Genomic DNA, 19,505 nt, shown 5'->3' on the forward strand with positions numbered 1-19,505 from the left:
TGCTGAAGCTGCTCTGTGAGTGGGATCATCAAGGGCTGCTCCAGCACGAGTTTCCTTACTCAGGAGTTCTCACTCTTTTTACAATGCAGCCATGATTAAGCATCTGCTGGATGCTGCTAAGTCCAATGAAGGCTAATTACTTCAAAACGCGGGAAAAAAGTACTGATTAGCAATAAAGAGCTTCATAGCTAATTTGCCTTCAGCAAAAGTTCTGCTAACAGACATTCTGCTTCTTATTAGGGATGTGTGTTGGCTTCCCAAAACTGCTGTAGATACCACACAGTGCAAGGGATTAGGAAAAGGATTTGGGGGGGGTTATGTTACCCACAGAACAGTGAACACGAACCCAAGCTGCAGGTGCAGCATAGCTTGGGGCTTTTTATGTCTTTGGAATAGTCTGCACAGGGTGAGAGGGAGTTTACAGGATAAAATGCTGAGCTGCTCTCCAGTCACAAGTTTCACAATCATTCAACAATGAATTTCAACCTCCCTTTTTTTTTTTTTTTTTTACTTTAAAGAGTGGCTCTTAAGGGTGGGGGCTGGGTCTGTATCATTAGACAAGCAAGGGACAGCTCTATTGTTTCAAACCAAACTCTTAAAAATTAATTCCACACTTCCAAAATATGGCATGTGGGGAAGCAACGGGCTTTGCCTATCCACCTCCCACCAAGCTATCGTCAGGCTGGTAATTAGAGAACACTAAAATAGGGACAAAAAAAAAAAGGAGAACTCAGATGATGAGCAGTTTTGTACTTAGCTCTAGAATATTCTCTGATGTACAATTAGGAACCATCATACAGAAACAAAAAACACACAAGAAGGGTGGTGAGGGCTGCACCGAGAGGCGTTTCCTTCCATCCTAATCACAAGGCAACTAAAAGTGAAGCAGAAACTCACAGCTTAAAACCAGAAGTGTCTAATTTTAAGTTTTACTCTGTATTTGGAGAGCCAGAAATAGTTCAGACCAATGCCTGGTACCAGGTGCCAATTCAGTGGGTCTTCTTCAGAAGTTTTATTTTAAAAAAAGTTGCCTGGACCATTTTGCAAGAAGACTCCCAGAAGGCTGAATCTCTGCCAAGCTAAGCTTTGCCCTCTTCTGACTTGAGACTTATTCAAAGCTGTGTAATTACTCTTCAAGACCTAAATATATCTCCTCAGAATAAACTGATGCAACCCTGCGGCAGCTTTTGGGGAAAGTGGAGTTTCAGAAGGAGCTTCTTGGGTCTTCCAACCCTGGAGCTGCTCATCTACCTCCAGCTCTGTGACCAGCCAGAGGAACAGTATTTTGCATCCCTTATCCACCATCCTATCCCCTGAAAGAAGGTTTACCAGAAAAAGAGCAGCTGGGAGATGTTTCACCATAGCATTGCATAAATCCAAGTAATGGGAACGATGCACAGCAGGAACCCACCGCTTTACCTGCTTTTAGAGGAGCAGCAGTGAGCTTGGTGAAGCCTCCAAGGCCTCTTTGTGTTCAGATCTCACACACAGCTCTGGAGACAGGTAGAAGAACACACAAGGAACAGATTTTAAAGAGGAGCTGTTTACCAACTGTGATTTTAGTGCCGTGGACAGAATAGCACTGTTCCAGAAAGCCACAAAGCTCCCTATGAATCCAAGCTGGCTAAAGCAAACACTTCTAGAAAAAGGCCACGTATATGACCCGTGCTATCTTGGGCTCCCTCTCTCCCACATGAAAACCTAGCTAATGAAACACTAGAACAGAGATTAAAACTTCTATTTACAGACTGAGGGCTGAGTTGTGCCCAACTGGGTATCAAGCTTCCAATGCACCACTCGCTGAAACACTTTTGCCTTGCTGAAGCATTTAGGAAAGCAGATGTTTCACCCTTACTTTATGGCAGTTGTCACATGTAAGACAGTGTGTCATAAAAAGGCCACAGCCTTACTGGGAGGGCAATGACAACAGAAAAATAGTTTTTTAATGCTGAATGTTTCAGTAGAGCAGCGTGTCTCAGTCTGACATTTCGTGCACGGGAGCAGATGTGGGAAAACCTCAGGCTAAATGAGACGGTAGATAGATAAGCACACATATAGAGCTTCTTATTCAGATTTTCTCCTCCTCTTCTACACAAAGGGGAAGGGTAAGCCTTCCTATTTCTGATGGTCAGTCCACATGCTCGCTGTCCCCCCTCTGAGATGTGGATCTGTGTCAGAGCCTTCAAGCAGAACTAATCCTCCTGCTCACTCGCTCTGCATCCTCCTCACTGGTTCACCACTGCAGTAGGAGTAGCAGCAGCTCATCTGATAAGGCACAGGAAAGATAAAACCATTTTACAAAGGCCACCAAGCCAACTCCCAGCTCAGATTCTTTTAAGTGCGATGGGTTGAAGAGCAGCCCTTGAAGGGCCCTGGCACACCAGCAGTGAGTCTTCTGGGAGGAAGGTAACACAACCTCAGCAATGTGGGTACGATCTCCTCAATCACAGAGGGGAATAAAGAAACAAAAAATCCAGTTATTTCAGCAGATTGCACATGAAGGGCATCTTCTACAGCATTTCTTTACACAGCTCTGCTTTCAGCTGCAGAGACCACCCTAAGAACAGTCTCATCTATTCCCCAGTCCTCCCACAGGCTCAATTAGAGCAGGATCACTGACACTCCCTTAGCTTGGCAAAGCCGGGAGCAATCCTGTGTTATGCTCTAGAGAAGACAGTTACTATTTTAACCAGGTTTTCTAGTGCAAAGCTGTAAGAAAAACCATTGGTAAGGGTAAGGAAAATTCCCTGAAAAGCCTGTTTCAAAACTGACTTTCTAAGATGCTGAGGAACCAATATTCACACCCCAGCATTCACAGCACACCAAAATATATTCCATCCTACTAACACAGCAGGTCCTGCTGCAAAAACAGGGCCTGATCACTGCCTACAAAACACAGAAATTACAAATGTGGGTGAATCTACATATATAATAGAAAGCAAGCCCTCATTTAGCCATTAGCTGGTTTAGATATATGATCCAAAATCTGCAGGTATCCCCAAATAATGGGCTTAGGACAGGGCACTTCACTGCAGCACACATTATAAAATTAAAATGCAGCTCTGAGGCTTTGCCATCCAGATGCCTGGCAAGAAAAAGGAGAGAAATCCACAATGAACAAGATGCACCGTGCACAGATAGCACAGGAATGGGTCACACCAGTAAAAGCTTAGAGCTGCCATAATCCATTTTGTTTTGTTGTCAAGCTCATACACAGGCAGAAAGCAGAAGCAAACATGATGCAGTAACAAGTGCTGGGAAGCTCAGTGGAAATGTATCCCAAGAACCAGAGGTGACACACCATATTCCTTGGGGAACATCACAAAGGATCATAAAACCCAGCTGGATACACAATGCGTGAAATCCAAGGCATCCATCCAACCTGGAGGTGGAGAAATGCTTTACAGCAAGTTTACACGGAGGAGTTTTGCCTTCCCTGAGCAGAAGCAGAGCAAGGGCTGACAGAGCTCCCCACAATAAAGTTACTCTGTTGTGCCTGGGCTTACATCACTGAGCAGAACAACTGCCAACCCCAGGAGTTGGACGTCTCCCCCTCTGCAAACAACCCCGTATTCTCCAGCTGACAAGTGCTGGTTGTTGTGCAGGAGACACGAGCAGTTATGATGGAAAAATGGCTCAGAGACAGATGATGCAGCCTGTGTCACTGAGAGAACTGAGCAAGCCTTTGTCATTTGAAACAAGTCTTATTTGGATGTTAAAGCACTGCAAGTGTTTTAAGCAAGGGTTCGGCAGTAAAGTCATCACATCTACCACTGGCTTGCAAAATTAACTTCTGAATTCCCAGCAAACCCATTCCAATGGCCCATGATGGAGAGGGACACCGACCCACACCTCCCTCTTGGCATCAGCTTACAGCCATTTAATTCTTCATTTGCACTAGACCAGTCATAAATATGGGCTCTCCAAATGCCAAATGTGAACAACAATGCTTTAAGAATGAAGCATTCACATGACCCAGCATTTTCTGGAGGGAACATGAACCCTCCAAAAATTTCTGAAGGGTTTCATCATGCTGTGCCCCACAGTCTCACACCAGGAGATGGACATACATCCACTCCTGCTGTTTGCTGGCAGCTGGGGAAGCGGGGGAAGAGTGAACGGGGAAGGAAGAGTAGGGGAAAGTCAGCTCAGAAAACCAGATTCCACTGATGCAGTTAACAGCACAGCCTGCATAATCCTTATTTGACTGTACATGAGACAAATACAGGAAAAAGGATTAATGGCAAACGCACAGGAAAGAAAAAAGCTAATGCAAGAAACCTCAGCCACAGCTGAGAAACCAAGGTAAGGAGCAGTCAGGCTTCACTGGGGGACAGGGGACGATGACGACAGCACCAAGTATGTCAAAGGCAGGCGAGGAAAGAACTGGAGCAAAAACAACCAGGCGAGCATGGAATAAAAAACAGGATTCAAAGAATGATTTAGAAATCCTCCTTAGGAATAAGCTGGTATCTACCAGGCAAGGGATTGACTTTTTATGGCTTTAACCTCATTTCCAGAAGAAGCCTATTTCCGTAAAGCTTTTGAACTGCATGTTACAGTTCCCTCCAAGGCAGTGATCAATCTTGATAAAGGTCCACCAGTACAAGCCAGGGAGTGATAATACCTCCTGGAAAACTGGGGTGGCAGTCAGTCAATCACCAGCAGAAAACCCTCGAGCATCAGCATTCCTAGTTGTGTATTAACAGCTTCTTTGAAAGTAATTCAGTTATGTCTGGACTTCAGTCATGTGCACCCAGACACATGTCTTTTATAAGTGACAGACATGAAATGCTGCACCTCATGCACAATGTCCTATAGGCAAGAGTTTACCAGTGCAGTTCATCCCATGCATTCCAGATCACTGTACTGGGTAGCCAAACTCTCCAGTACATCCAGGGCTTCTAAAACCTTTGGGGGTTATTCTAGAAAGAAATATTTCCAATCATTCCTTGTATCTAAATCTTAAAACCTCTAATCTACTCCTAACATGAACTATGTTAAAAATACTAAAAGAAACAATGGAGGTTATTTAAAAATTGCATTCAGCTGGTGACTGAGTGCTACAGCAGAAGTTGCATAAAGAAATAAAAATTGTGCCAAATGGAGAAAAAAAAAAAGTCAGAAAAATGACCCTTTAAAACTTAAGCTATAGAACAAGTCAGATGAGTTGAACAAGGGTGGAGCAGGGAGAAGGCATGGGGAAATAATTCTAACAGACTTAGCTGCAAAGCAGTAAGGGACAATACAAGGCACTGTGCAGATGGGACATGCCCAGCAGAGCCACTGTGCTTTGAGGTATTTATAATTTACAGTCTGTCATCTCACAGCAAAGAAGAAAAGCTGGACATCAGGAAAACAAGGCCAAGAAGGGAGTGTAACAGCAAATGCTGTGCAATACATCTACTGTTACACACTGTGCTGAAGGCAGACCAACACGGAGCAGCACATATCCAAGGACTTCTTGCCACATCTACAGAGCACAAGCTCCTTTTGGTCTGAGGCCAGGGATGTGTGCCAGGAGCAAAAAGATCACAAGCAAAGAACCACCAAACTCTTTAGTGTAGAGAATGGAATAACTGGATAGATGACTCAGTTACTAGGGCACAAGTCTGTAATAACGTACGTATTGAACGCTGAAAGACGCATTTGCTTTTTTTGAACTCTGATCATGCACTGAGTCACCACACCAACTCCTACTTCTATTGTTCTGATAGACTACGTTGGGGCTGGATTAGCCAAGAACGAGCCATGTGCCAGGCTGCCCAGCCCACCACCAGTGCTTTCCTCTCTTAAGCAAATTCACAAGGATTTCAGTTGCAGAAGAAACAAGAGCAGGTCTGCACTGGATTCCACTCGAGTCTGCCCAGGTCACCACCAGCTGCCTCGCTGAGGTTGTTGTGTGCTGGTGCTGCCTTCTCCAGCCTGTCCCAGCCCCAGACTGGGCTACCCTGCAGTCCACGCCCAGCACGCTCTGAAGAACTTGTCTAACTCTGGGCATAAACACCTTTCAGATCTAATGTTCCACAACTACAACCACTGAACAATCAGAAGTGCTCAGTGCATAAAACAGGTATGGGGACAACTTAACTAAGGTACCGCTTATGAACTCTTACCTGCACCTCCAGCCAGGCCAGCTGGAGTTACAGGGGCACGAGCAAACCCCAAGCTGAGAGACTTCCATGCTACTGGGGGGTTGAGGGGTGTTCAGGCTCATTACCAACTCACTTGCACAGTAAAACCCATGAAAGTTAAAAGAGGGGGGGAAAAAAAATCCCAACTCTTCCAAGGGTTTGTTGGCCCTTTGGACAAAGCATGATTCAAATTTCCCCTCTGGTTCTAACAGATGGTGGAATCAAAGTTTCATAAGGTCCCAAATGCTTCAGAAAACCTCTAAGGTTTGTTCTGTACAGATGCTTACAAGATTAAGGTGGAATAATCCACCACATTTCAGAGTCAATACATGTTTCTGTATCACACTGTAGCTTTTCTAGAAAGCCTTTTCACTTCTGGCAGACCACAGATGTAAAATGAAGACACACTGATTATCCATTGCTGGTGTATTTATAAACTTTCTTCATCCCCTAAGTGCTAGCTGTCATTCTGAGAGATTCCAGATTTGCCTTTTGCTGACCAAATTTAAATTCCCAGTGAAGAAAGACAGCAACATAAACTCCAACAAGGAGAACTCTGATAATGTCCCCACTACACAGGGCACAAGACATGGCTACAACTCCCTGATACAAGAAAGCTGTGTTTCAAAACAAGATGCTCTAATGAAGAAAAAAAGGTTTTTATGAAAAACCCCCCACCCTACCTTTCAAAATCAAAAGAAATCCACACATGCCCCCTAAGATGAGAAAAATCAAGACATGGGTCAGCTCAGTATTTCAAGGCTTTGCTGGGATAGTAAATCTGGCAAATGAAAACCCTGAAGGGAATGAACACAAGACTAGGAACAACATTCCTAATGCAAGTGATGTAGAGAGACAAATCCTTTTGCCTCCAAGGCAGATTTATGGCACGTGAAAACATACTGATGCCAGAATAATTAAGTGACTTTTTTTTGCCAATATCAACCCTGTTTCAACCAGGAGAGTTTGCCAGAGAAGTCTTTATAGTGCAAATTAACCTGCACATGAGGCCAAGTTCATTTCTGGAATAATTTCATTAACACTGTGTGATGTAACATCACTGCAATTTGGCTCAAACATGCTGAAGAGCCCTCCAGTAAATAAGCTGCCTGAAGTCAACCCCGGTGCTAAAAGTAGGTTTAGTTACCCAAGAGGTAACACCCTACCATGCTCAGACATGTTTCCCTGTGAGTCACTTCTATACAGTACATGTTTACTCAAAACAAACACAACAGTCCAGGAGAAAGCCCTTTATGTGTTAACAGCAGCTTTTCCACTCCACGATGAACACAGGTGCTTTACCACGGCTCCTTTATAAAGGCACCACTCAGCAGCACGAACCAGGCCACTGGTTTTAAAGACAAGGTCCAAACACATTCTCCCTGGATGTCCCCTGGATGTCCCCTCCATTGATATCTATTGCTGTTGGGGTTTATCAGTAAAAAGGCCACTCAGCAGGAGAGGTTTGCAAATGAGAAGAGGCTGCTGAGAAAAGCTTGTGCCCCCTGACTCATCTCCGTACTGCTGGTGACGGGCTTGGACTTCTAAACTCTGCCTCTCCCAACAATCCCTTCCCTTCTGCCCCAACTGGGGAGTGCCAGAACTGGTGTTATGCCAGACTGACAGAGCCAGCAAGAGGGGAGAGAAAAGGGTCTGAGACGGAGCAGCTAGAGCTGCTTTTGCTCCTCTGGAGCCACAGCTGCAGAAAAACAATTCCCTAAGAGCAACCAATATCTCATGAAGCAACTTGTCCTAATCAGAGAAATGTAATTTCACAAATTACATCTGGGTTAAAAGCAGAATAGGGAAGAGCTCTGCATTTTGCAGCAGCAGTCGGCGCTGGTTAAGCCCCTGGGAGATGTCAGCACAGGCTCCCACTGCCAGGAGCAGGTTTCTGTGGATCAGAGAGCCTTCACCTCCTCTGTGGCTGTCACCACAAGCTGTATTCCAACACACTCCCTTGATTCTCCCCTACTGAGAGCAAACGACATTGGAGATGTGCTTGCATTACTTTTGGAGGGAAAACAACATGCAGGTTTGTTTTGACAGAACAGACACACTTGCACTTATAGCAGGAAAAGACATTGCTACAAAAATACATCAGAAATGGACCTTAAAGAGAACAGCAGCCAGAGTACGATCAGCTACTCCCTGTACAGCACAAAAAGAGTGTTCAACAGAGCAGAACAGCAGCAAATGACAGAAACAGTTGTAGGAAATACACTCCCCCTCCACAGCACAGAGTTTCCCTTGCAGCAGGAGCACTGCAGGCTGCTGAAGGTACAAAATGAGCAGCGCTGCACTTGAAAGGAATTCAACATTTATGCAGATGCCTTGTGTTACCAGAACAGGCCACTGACAGAAGCCAGGAAAAGAGCTTTCCAGCAGAGGGGTTACTGCATAATTAATCTGTAACAGAGGCAAGCAGACTACCTCTGCAGAGCCCTTATTGCTTAGCCTGGAAACAGGACGCTGCACTAGCTGGGGCTGACTGGTACAGCAAGTCTTTGTCAAGTGGGAATGGTATTGCTCCGTTCCAGGGCAATGGAGCATTAACAGTTCTGGAAAAATTGCTGAATTATAAATATCCCAGATGCCTCCCTCATATTCTGTGATATGGAGGCACAGGGAGGATGGGAAGAACAGGAAGTAGCAGGAGAAAAAAGCATCATGAAAACACAGTCAAGCTGAAAACCCTCTCCCCAGCCTGGACAGAGGCAAACAAAAATCCACTGAACACCACTATACCACACCCAACCTCACCTTTGCTGTTGCAAAGCACAGATAAAGCCTCAAAGAGTCTGATAGAAGGCTGGGGAAAAAAAAAAAAAGAACTAATTCTCTATGCCTGAGTTTTTCCAGGCAACCCTTTCCCTCCTCCTCCCTTGGCCATTTGTGTTTTTAATTTGATGAGCAATATTACCCCTTAAAGAGTGGAAACAGAAGTGACTGGACAGAGAACAAGATGGTTGGAAAACTTTGTCAGGGCTCACTCTGTCTTGCCTGTTTTGTACTCCTCACACTCACAGCTTGCATTTCAGGAGGAATGGAAGCTCCACTGGCAGGTAGGAGCACAAGAAGGCGTGTGCTGACCAGTCCTTCATGTGGCAGCTGGCTGAGGGAGCCTCTGTTGATCATTAACCCAATACCCATTAGTGAAACATCTTGCCACAGTCATTTCATACAGAGTTTTATTCTGGAAGCAAAATGGAGGTATGTGACTACCTCAAATTGAAACCCTGAGGCCACATCCCTTTCAGAGGGTTTTCTATTACAGGTTCCTTGAGCTCCTTTTTCATTGCAAAGCCAGACTGGAGAATAGTGCTTGGCAATTTCTGAAAGGCACGGAAAAGACCTGGTACACTGAAAGGCAAGAGAGGGAACCTGCATCATTGAGGCAAACGTGTAGCTCTAGGAAGCTCCAAAAGAAAGTTTTCTAGCTTTAGTTGCTTATTTCAGAGAGCACATTTCAGGCTAGTTACCAACCACATGCAGGGGTGATGGTTGTGTAGGTCTCTAAAGCTGCATTACTAATTAGTGCTGCAGCTTTCTAGCCCTTCCAGGACTGTAAATCCACACACTCTCTTCCTTCCTCCCTCTCAGTGCTTTCAGGGTTCATTTCTTATTTAAAATACAGCATACAGCTGTAAAAGTATTTTTAGCTTCAGTTCCATCTCCTACTACAACATGGGACTTCTTTCAAGGCCTTCTCTCACCAATGAAGTAGGATAAATCCAGCTAAAGGAAAGGCATAATCCTGCTCTCTTGCCAGCTCAGCTACTTTCCATCCGCAGGGTGTGCAGCCACTATACAGACTGTATATGCTACTGGTAATCTGGAGCATCCTGTCTCTTCCACACCTGCCTCCTCCCAATCCTTTAGTCTCCATGTGCTTCCTCTGCATTTTCTTCCTCATCCCCATAACTCCATCCCATCTCCTCATCTTGGCTTTACCAGCTGAGCTTACACGGGAGACCCACGGGGAGCACGTGAAAACAACACCCATGACCGTCAGCGATTTTGAATCCCGCACAACAATTGCCTTTCTTGCTCATCAGATTAAAAATACACCAAACAAGAAGGCTGTTCATCCAGTGAACACAGGCACAACTGTTTGTCCAGTGGGAAGTGCTTTTCAAACCCAGGCACTAAAATGAGATGCCGAGTCCCACTGTATGGTACCAGAGGGATCGTGATGCCAAGTCTGGAGTTACGACAGAGAAGTGCATCGTGTCTCCCAGCAAGTGCACTTGGCATAATATGAATAAACTCCAAGGAGGAAAAAAAAAAAAGTCTCTAACCCTGCAGGGCAAGCAGCTGGTACTGGGGTGGGCTAACAAATCCTGAGATAACACCTGAAATCATCACCTTTGCAGCACAGATTCCTGATGCAAAGTCACAGGATGCTACAGAAGAAACAGGCAGATCCAGATGTTGGTTCAGGCTACTCCTAAAGGCTTCTAGTTTATTCTACAACAACCCACAGCTATGAAATAATTCCAGACCCATTTCAGAGCAGGCTGCAAGCGCAGAACTGGCAGCCCACAGAGGATGCAGAACACATCCTGTTTGAAAAAAGGAGGTCACACACAGAGCCACATCCGCCCGTCCTCTCACGGATGACACCCCACAGAGCCACGCTCAGGTGGATGCTGTGAGGCCTCACCATCCCATCCTGCCAGCTTACACACTTGCCCTGAAGTGAGGGAGGTTTCTGATCTGAGGGACAGGCTGGGCTCTTTCCTGAAACACTACCAGATGTAGCTTCCTGCAATAAAATAATAATAAGAAATAAATCTTTACCTGCCTCATTCATCTAGAAACTGGTACCAGAGCAACTTGCCACGGGCAACTTATGGCCTATTAAAATATCAACTGCTGTGCAGTGAGACCACAGGCTCCCGAAGGCACGCATGAATTCCTCAGAAATTCAGCTACAAAGCTAGAGTCAACACTGATGGCAGCTCAAGAGCACACAAAGAATAAACAGACTGGAAGCCATTTAGGTTTTTCCCTGTACTTCAGAAATAAATACATGTCTTAAAGGAAGGGGAGGCCACCCTCTTCTACCTCCCCTTGTCCTCAGCCAGAGCTGATGGTACCGTCACCCTGCAAATCAAGGTGGCCAAATCTCCAAGCAGAACATTAATTTTCAATGAGCAATTTTTTGAGCCAAGGGCTGCCTAAGCCACACAGATAAGGCTGTTGCTAAGAGTCAGCTGTCAAAGCAATGCCAGCTCAGAATCGGCGAGGAGGGGGAAGTTTGAAAGCCGGCTGTATCCAAACGTATTTACTGATGCTGTACACACAGCAGATCGGTTACAGGGCTTTAGATTACAGCTTCTGCTCAACAGAGCAGCCCCTGCCTGAGCCACAGCAGGCAGGGCAGAGTCAGACCATGAACAGAGACTGTTCTTTACTCAACAGGATACAGCGCCCGTGGAAGGAAGGTTTTGACATAATTCTGCCAGTCTTGTGACAGGCCCCAATGTGGTGACAGGAAGAGGCAAGTCTGGCACAAAGCAAATCAACCCACCCTGGCTGGGGCAGGTGTAGCTGCCAGAGCCCAGGAAAGGTGACAGAAGTGCTCTGCAAACTCATAGCGCAGCTCAAGATAGTTTGTGTCTGGTTTGTGTGGTGCTCTATCAGTTCTGCAATTCTTCCAACACCCCCAACTTGCCAGAGGTTCAACTTCATCCACTGCTTCTGCTCTCACAATTTGTACCTATGTTTAGCTACACTTCTGGAATGAACTCCTTTTTCTCATCTTCACTGTCTCTTTTCTCTGTATTTGTTTCAGAATGCAAGGCACAGCAGGTGCTATAATATTATCTTGAAATAGGGTATGTTTGATTGCAAATCACTTCTAGAGGCTGTGTTCAAATCCCTTCTCCATTAACACCCCGAGCCTATTGCTGAGGCTCTGCCAGGAAGGAAGGATGTTAGTGTGTGAAACAGCTCTGGAACATTAAAACTCACTCTCTTGATCTGTGTATTAGGAATATACGTACGCATAGGGAAGGTCTACATTTTCAGACATGTTTGCAATAAAAGTACTTTTAAAATGTGTTGTCACACCCCATGCCCTAGCAGAGGATAGAGCCTATTGTCCTAAAATACGGGACTGGGAGAACAGTTTAAAGCCACAACCAAGTTCTTTGCTCTACTAAACCATGGCAATTGCACTGGAATCAAGAGGCAGAACTCAGCCAGAGATCTCCTCCTTTCACTACAGTTTTCTTCCCTCTTGAGGACTCTAGAAGAAACTATTTAGTTACCTAATCTTTGTTTTAAGGCAGACAGTGGTGAAGATTCACATTTCAGCCGGCTGAATCAGTCCTTCAGTCTCTAATTAAACAAACAGTTAACGATTTTCCAGTCTGAAAAAGCCAAACACTGTGAACCTAATTACCTGAAGTATCCCATAACATCAGGCACAATGACTATTTATGTGAAGACAGTGAAGTAGCTGATTTAACTCTCACCACCAAGAGCTGCATTCTGGAGGTGGCAAGACTTGCACCTCCCTTCACAAAGGTTTCTGAATCACCAAGCCCTGTGTTAGCAGGGCAATGCTTCTCCCTTTTATTTATGTGAAAAAGTTGTGTGTATCACTACGATGTAATAATGCTTTGCATCCCACCAGCTGCCAAAAGCAAGTAGCTTCAGGTCATTTGTGCCTACACAAGGATGACAGAGCCACACTCACACAAAAGCTGACCTCAGTCCACAGGGAGCTGTCAGTGTGGTGCCTTCCCAAATACCAGCATTTCCTTTGGCTTTCTGGATGCAGCTTTACACTCCCAAAAAATAAAGTTTGCAGTGCAGGAAGTGGCCTTTCATACTGACTCAAAAATTACAAGGCTAAGAACATTCTGGGTTCAGGCTGCAGCGCCGACATACTTGGGAGGTCAGACCACCCCAACAGGGTCAGCTCTTACCAGATCAAGCCTGTGTGGAAACAGGGCTGGGTCGCAGGAGACAAGCCACATTCCTTAGTTAGAACTGCTGCAGGAGTGGCAGGATCACAAATTCAAGCTGAAATACTGCATATGCTTGGAAAAGCATGGTCCCAAAGGAAATACACTCTGAGGTGCCTTCAGAAGACAATAAGGAAGGTGGGAAATGCCCTCAAAGTTGCTCAACTCATGCAAAACAGTCTTTCCTCTGGAGTCAGACAGGGGATTTCAGAGCACAATCCCTTCCTTCAAATCCAGAAATACCAGAGTGAAAACTGTTGGCAGGCTAACAGAACAATGTAGGATGAAGTGTCAGGAGTCTGTGGATAACACCTGGCTTTCCACTTCCTTCACATCGTGCACCGGCAACGCTCGCTGCCAACACGCAGCCAGAGATCACTCAGCACCGAGGCACAGAGCATCTGGCTGTCACTCAACAGGCACTGACACTGCAGGCACAGAGCGGGGAATTTAACCAAGTCTTCCTCTTCCAGGATACCCAAAGATGTACATGCGTGTCCTACATCAGCCTGCAGCTTTAGGGCTCTCATCTGGGCACCCAGGCTCCTGCCTGTGCCGATCGGAACCCCCCCCACTGAGCTTGTGGTATCATCTCTCTAGGAACAAAGCTGCACAACCCCCCAAAAAGCTTCAAACTGGTACAAAATGCAGCCGCCCATCTGCTTCACAAAAACGGTTGCCATGAACACATCCCTACTGCTCTGTGCCTGCTATTTTTAAAGGTACTTGGGAGGCAACTGAATTCGCTGGCGGCTGTGCTATTTAAGTATCTGGACTAATAATATTCAAGGAATATATTGGCACTTCTCTGTGGGGAAATACAGCATCTGCCTGGTCTACACCTGGCTCAGATGCATTTTCAGAAGCCCAGCTTCTGTAATCCAACAGCAAGGTGATAAACCCACAGACAGTAGATGCTTTTTGTGCATCTGTTTCACTGTAAAGTGAAACCTGGGAGTTTCATCCTCAGAAGTGCCACCACAGTGTAAGAAGAGTTTACAAAGGGAGGGGAAAGGACAAGCAAAAGGATATTTACAGCTGTAACTTCAGCCACTTAATCACATGGTTTAAGGCAAGGCCTGAGCACAGGAAGCATGGAAAAAGGGTACCTGCTTGCGAGAAAATAACAAAAAAACAAAACCAGAAAACCCAAGAGAGGCAGATCCCCAAAGCTGAATGTGCTGACAGGACCTGGACCTTTTCCAGAGAGCCTTGAATTCCTAAGAGTGTTTAGTCTTAATGCATTTCAGACAGGTTCCCCTTCAGCCAGGCTGAGCAGAGGGGGTGTGAGCAGCCTGGGAAGGGAGTCCCAGCCTGGGGTGTGCCCCACCAGACCCACAGCACCAGGCTGTGGCAGGTACGTGCAACCCAGGTTGAACTGGACTTGGGACCAGGATGGGCTGACAGGAGCCAGCAGTACAACCTGCTGCTTCTGCTCTGTGAGCAGGTCAAATGAACCCTGTGTCACCTGGCAACTCCCTGGATATATCACATTCCCACCTCCCGCCACACGCACGAGGTGCCAGGTAAGTTTGCTGCAAATAATGTGAAAAATCTGTTTCTGGAGGTTCTTATATTCTCAGACAACACTTTTCATTCCACACCATAGCTAGAAAAAACCCCCGATTTAGTGCGTCCTATGAAGAGCTCGTACACCTACTTCTCCCCTCTGTTTACAGACTCCAAGTGATGTGGGACACCTTGTTCAGATCAGTTCTCTGAAAACTCATGGTCAGGAAGAGCTCCATCACAGCCACAAACCTCTGATTGCCACAGACCACAGAAGCAGCCCAAATCAATTGCAGAGCAAACACCAGATTTTGTACATAAGCAGCTCATAAGAGATGACCTCCCAGACATCACAACCTCAAACAAAATCGGTTTTGGAAGTGGTTGATTTCAGGGACGAGAAACAATCACAGACCCTAAATAATGTACAGATTTCAAACACGATATGGACACAGCATCTCTCTCACTTTAATCTTTCCCTAGATGCAAAGAGTATCAAAAAAATGCAATGTTAATGACTAGAGGAGCACAGAGCAGAGCCCAAGGCATGATCCAGGAGCCTCTCCACATGGTAACTCTTCTCCTCACCATTCCTGGAAATTCATCCCTCCTGAAGTTTCTCTAACTGCAACAGGGAAAATATTTGGAAAAGGTCAAATGACTTAGTGCCACTGAGAGCCTTAACTTTTCAAACAGGAACAGGTTTCCATGTGCTTTCAGTTAGAGCCCAGACAGGTTGGGGGAAAGGCAGCAAACCCCCCAGCCCACTTCCCCTTTGCTCCTTTTGAAGCAATCAAGCCCAGGGAGAGCAGTTTATGTGTTTGGTTTGAATTACAGACGATTTTGCTGCTGGAACACACCTGCAACGCGCTCTGCTGAGTGAACTGCTGAACCCCAGCCAGCTCAGAAAACAACCCACACGGCTGGCAGCACCAGCAAACCCCAGTGAAGGCTCCCAGAAGCCACTTTCAGAGACAACAGGGAGAGGGAGATGGGCATTTCTCAGCACAGGCTTTTCCTGAGACACCCTCCAGTGCAACTCAGTTTATTATGACTCCAGGAAGCAGAAGGGTTAATTTCTTTCCAAGTTCACATACTGTTTGAATTCCTTAGATAAGCTGCTTCCACCAAACCCAAGGACCTAGCCCCAGGGGAGAAACACTGTGAGGAAAAGCTTTTTTGATAGATTTTCTTCAAAAGAGAAATTAATTCAAAGTCCATTTTTGGAGGTGTTCCACGCCCACGGTTTCTACAAACTTCAGATGAGGTTGCATCGTGCCTCTGGAAAAAAACCCAAGCTTTGAGCAATGCCCTACGACTTCTGTTTGCAAGACAAATGTTTTATGCTTGCCCAATAAAATCTCTCCTGAAACGAGAAAGCTCAGCACGCAGCACCACAAAGAGGAAAACCAGCCCAAACCAGACTTTAGCCCTGGGATAAAGCAGTTAACAGCTAGCACAAACTAATCCTGTACCTTTAAAACTGAGCAGTCACTCAGGAAAGCAAAAAAACAAGTTTTGAAAGCCACTGAAGGCTTCCTTCACATCTTGAGGTAGAAAGCAAGTCTGGGCTGTTATGGAATTCGTGTTTGCATACTGCTGGTGATAATCTGTGTGCATAGTTAGAAACAAAGCAAGTTTTTATTAGCAATTAGTAGCAAGAGTAGGGACAGACCTGCCTGAAGGAGTCAGAGAATCGCCAATACACGATGGCAGAGCCTTGTAAGATGCGGAGCAGAACAATCCCAACGTGACAGATCACACAGAAAACACGACTGCTCTAAACTGGGAGATGCAATGGCATCAGTTCAAGGAGATAAACTGGGTCTTTAACACTGACAACTTTGACTCCAGGCAGCAGTTTTCCCTTGCACAGCAATTTGCAATGCAAAGCAAGCTACTTCCACCCTTACCAAGAACAGAAATTCAGAATCAAAGTGGGAGAGCAAAGCTGGGAAGGGTTGATTTGTTTAGATATAGTTTTCTACAGAGTTGAGTTTCAAGTAAGACACAAAGACAACACAGCACAGGGTCTGAAGCAGTATGTGAGAACTTGGGCAAGGAGAGGGGAAAAATATAAGAGAGGATTTAACCCACAAACCTCAGCCCCTTTCAGGGGAGTGACCTCCCGCTCCCTCCCCTCGTCTCTGAAAAATTCAATCCAGCTCAGATCAGCCAACACCACCCAGGTTCAGAGCTCTCCAGCTATGTACTTCCCCCGCTCCAGAGAATGATGTGGCATGTGGGGCCCTACAACAGAACTATTAAAATCCCATCAAGGGGTAAGCAAGTGGTGGCCATATGCTAAACCGCTCAAGGGATGAATAACCAGGGAAAGAAGCAGAGCCACGCAGCAAGTCTGCAGGCAGGGTCTTACCTGGTAGATAAACTAGCAAAGTCTCCTCCATCCAGCAGCCTGATTTTGCAAAACAGGACCCCATTCACAAAGGGGACGGCAGTCAGCTCTTCTAGAGTGAAACTTGTCTGAAACTTGAATTTCTTCTTCTTCATCAGGAAAGCCATGGGCAAATTCAGCGTGAAAAGCTCAGGAATTCCAAACAAGATCAGGGAGAAGTGGCTCAAAACAGACACAGACAAGCAGAAGAAGGACACTCGTTGCAGGAGCACAAGCAGGGAGTAAGTTCCAGTTCAGTTACAACGACGGCCCAGCTTCAAACGCACGATTCTCTTCTCTTTGGTGGTCGGATCTGGCTGTGGGATCATCACCACGGCAGGCTTCACGTGAGCTGGAAGAGGTCAGATTAAATCTCTGCAACATCTCCAAGGGAAAAGGGAGGGAGGGAAGTTGGTCTCAGCTCCAGACCAGCAGGAGCTGTCCCAGTTAGAGGCTGCAGTGCTCTGTCTTCAGCACAACCCCTCCTGAAAGCATCTCTTGTGAGAAGTCATCTCGAGTCCCCAGAGAAGCCTCAAGTCTGTGGGCAGCACATTCAGAGAGCTTCCAGTTTCTATCTCCTCCTCTTGTGCAACTCCTTGATACAGGTCTTCGGGTCAGCCTTTGGGAGGGAAATGAGTAAATTAGTTCCAGCCAGTCTTGGGCTCCTCCTCTTGCTCTAAAACCTGTTTGGATGGGTAATATTCAGTCCAGACTCATTCCAGTCTGAAGAGGTATGGCCCCAATTAGCCTGGCCCCAACATCCTCTTTCCCCTTTTTGCCTAGGGCAAGCTTCAGTGTTGTCATCCCCCTCGTAATTTCTGTTTTGCAAAGCAGCTAATAAAAATCTGCTCTGTTTTCAGCCACCACCTCGAGAAGCAGTTTACAGAGCAAGATCAGTCTAACGTGTAGTCCAACAAGGATAAGGAAAAGCCATCTCAAGAATTGAAAAATCTGCTTCTTTCCTGCATATCCAACCAGCCCTAAGTGTTAGCACCTGTATCTTATAAATGGAGAAAGCAGCAGAGAGAAAAAACAAGCAGTCTGCTCCAGATTACAGAGCATAACAACCGAATCAGGTCATCTGGCTGCCCAATCATCAGGCCCACCGGGAACGCTGCCTTTCCCCAGTGCCGGATCCACACCGAGCCCTGCACGGCTCAGCTTTGGGGCTGGAGACCGGCATTTCGTTACACACCGACACAACACCCAAACCAGGGAGGCAGGAGCTGATCAGCATCCAAAAGGGACAAGGTTATGAACATCGGGCAGCAAACAATCCTCAGGGATTCTAGCAACCGCCTGCATGTGTGGGTGGTTAAAGCCCCTCGCTGGCTGTGGGTAAGCCCAGCCGGCTCTGCCGGAGCCTGGGCACCTCCGCTGTCCTGTGGCACTGCTCTACACTGCTCCAGTCCCTGCGCCGAGCTGCTGCCAGGGCTCACCCTGCCTTCCAGCTCCCTGGACTGTGCACCGGGATGAGGACAGGTCCCAGCCCACCCCCGGACCCCGGGACCACGCACCAGGCTGCAGGGAGGTCACAGCCTGCCCCAGCACCCCGGGGCCATACACCGAGCTGTGCCCAGATCTCGGCTCGCTGTCTGAGCCTTGCACTGAGCTGTGCCCAGGTCTCGGCTCCCTTTCCGAGCCTTGCACTAAGCCGTGCCCAGTCTCAGTTCACCTCCCGCACCTCCGAACCACCGAGTGCCCCGCAGCCCGGTCTCACCGCTCTTCCAGCCCCACGGGCCAAGCATCGGGGCCGTGCCCGGGCCGTGCCCAGCTCCGACCCCACCACCCGTGCCCGGAGCCGCAGCCCGGGCTCAGCCCGCTCCCAGCCCGTGCACCGACCCGCAGCCCGGTCCTACCCCCATTCCCGGCCCCCCCTATCACCAGCTGCCCTACGGGCGGTCTCATCCCGCTTCCCGGCGCGCTCCACAGACCTGCGGCGCGGTGCCTGCCCGGCCCTGCCCGCTCCTCCCGCCCGCTCCTCGCCCGGCGACCGCCGCTCCCCCGCCACGGCCGCCTCTGCCCGCGCTGCGCCAACTGCGCCCGCTACGCCAACAGCGCAGGCGGCGCGCGGGGCGGGCGGCGCGGCCGCGCTTCGAGAATACCGACCCTGCGTAACCCCCCGCCCTCCGTCCCGAGACGGGGGAGCGACAGCGGCGCCGCCCGATTGGACAGCAGCGAGGAGGCGGGTTGAGCGCGGCGGTATTTGATTGGTTAGTGGCGCGCGGGGCGGAGAGGAGATCGCACCGATTGGAGAGCAGGGCTGTCAGTTTGGGGAAGCCCTGCCCCCCCTGGGCGAGGGGGCGGGCGCGGAGGCTTCGGAGTCCTCTCAGTGGGGCCGTTGTGTGGGGTCGGGTGAGGCTCCTCGAGCTTCCCGCCTCACGGGGTGTCCCGGGGCCCTTCTGCAGCCCGAGCAGCGCCCAGCTGGCGCTGTAGCTGAGGGGATGGCGGGGGCAGCTCTGACATGACAGACATGGAGCTCCTGGA

The 19,505-nt window shown here is 47.6% G+C and overlaps 1 protein-coding gene across 1 annotated transcript in view; it reads right to left on the reverse strand.

Annotated features, from left to right (window-relative positions):
- FAM102A (family with sequence similarity 102 member A) overlaps window positions 1-19,053 on the reverse strand; it is a 37,896-nt gene extending 18,843 nt beyond the window's left edge. Inside the window, exons 1-2 of the mRNA XM_032708428.1 lie at window positions 18,953-19,053; window positions 17,001-17,637 (exon numbers count right to left, since the gene is read on the reverse strand). Coding sequence (XP_032564319.1) covers window positions 17,001-17,146 — 146 coding nt within the window. The 5' untranslated portion in view covers window positions 17,147-17,637; window positions 18,953-19,053. The remainder of the gene's footprint in view (window positions 1-17,000; window positions 17,638-18,952) is intronic.
- Between the last annotated feature and the right edge of the window lie 452 nt (window positions 19,054-19,505).

Source organism: Chiroxiphia lanceolata, chromosome 21 (genome assembly GCF_009829145.1).
Source record: "Chiroxiphia lanceolata isolate bChiLan1 chromosome 21, bChiLan1.pri, whole genome shotgun sequence".
Taxonomy (NCBI): domain Eukaryota; kingdom Metazoa; phylum Chordata; class Aves; order Passeriformes; family Pipridae; genus Chiroxiphia; species Chiroxiphia lanceolata.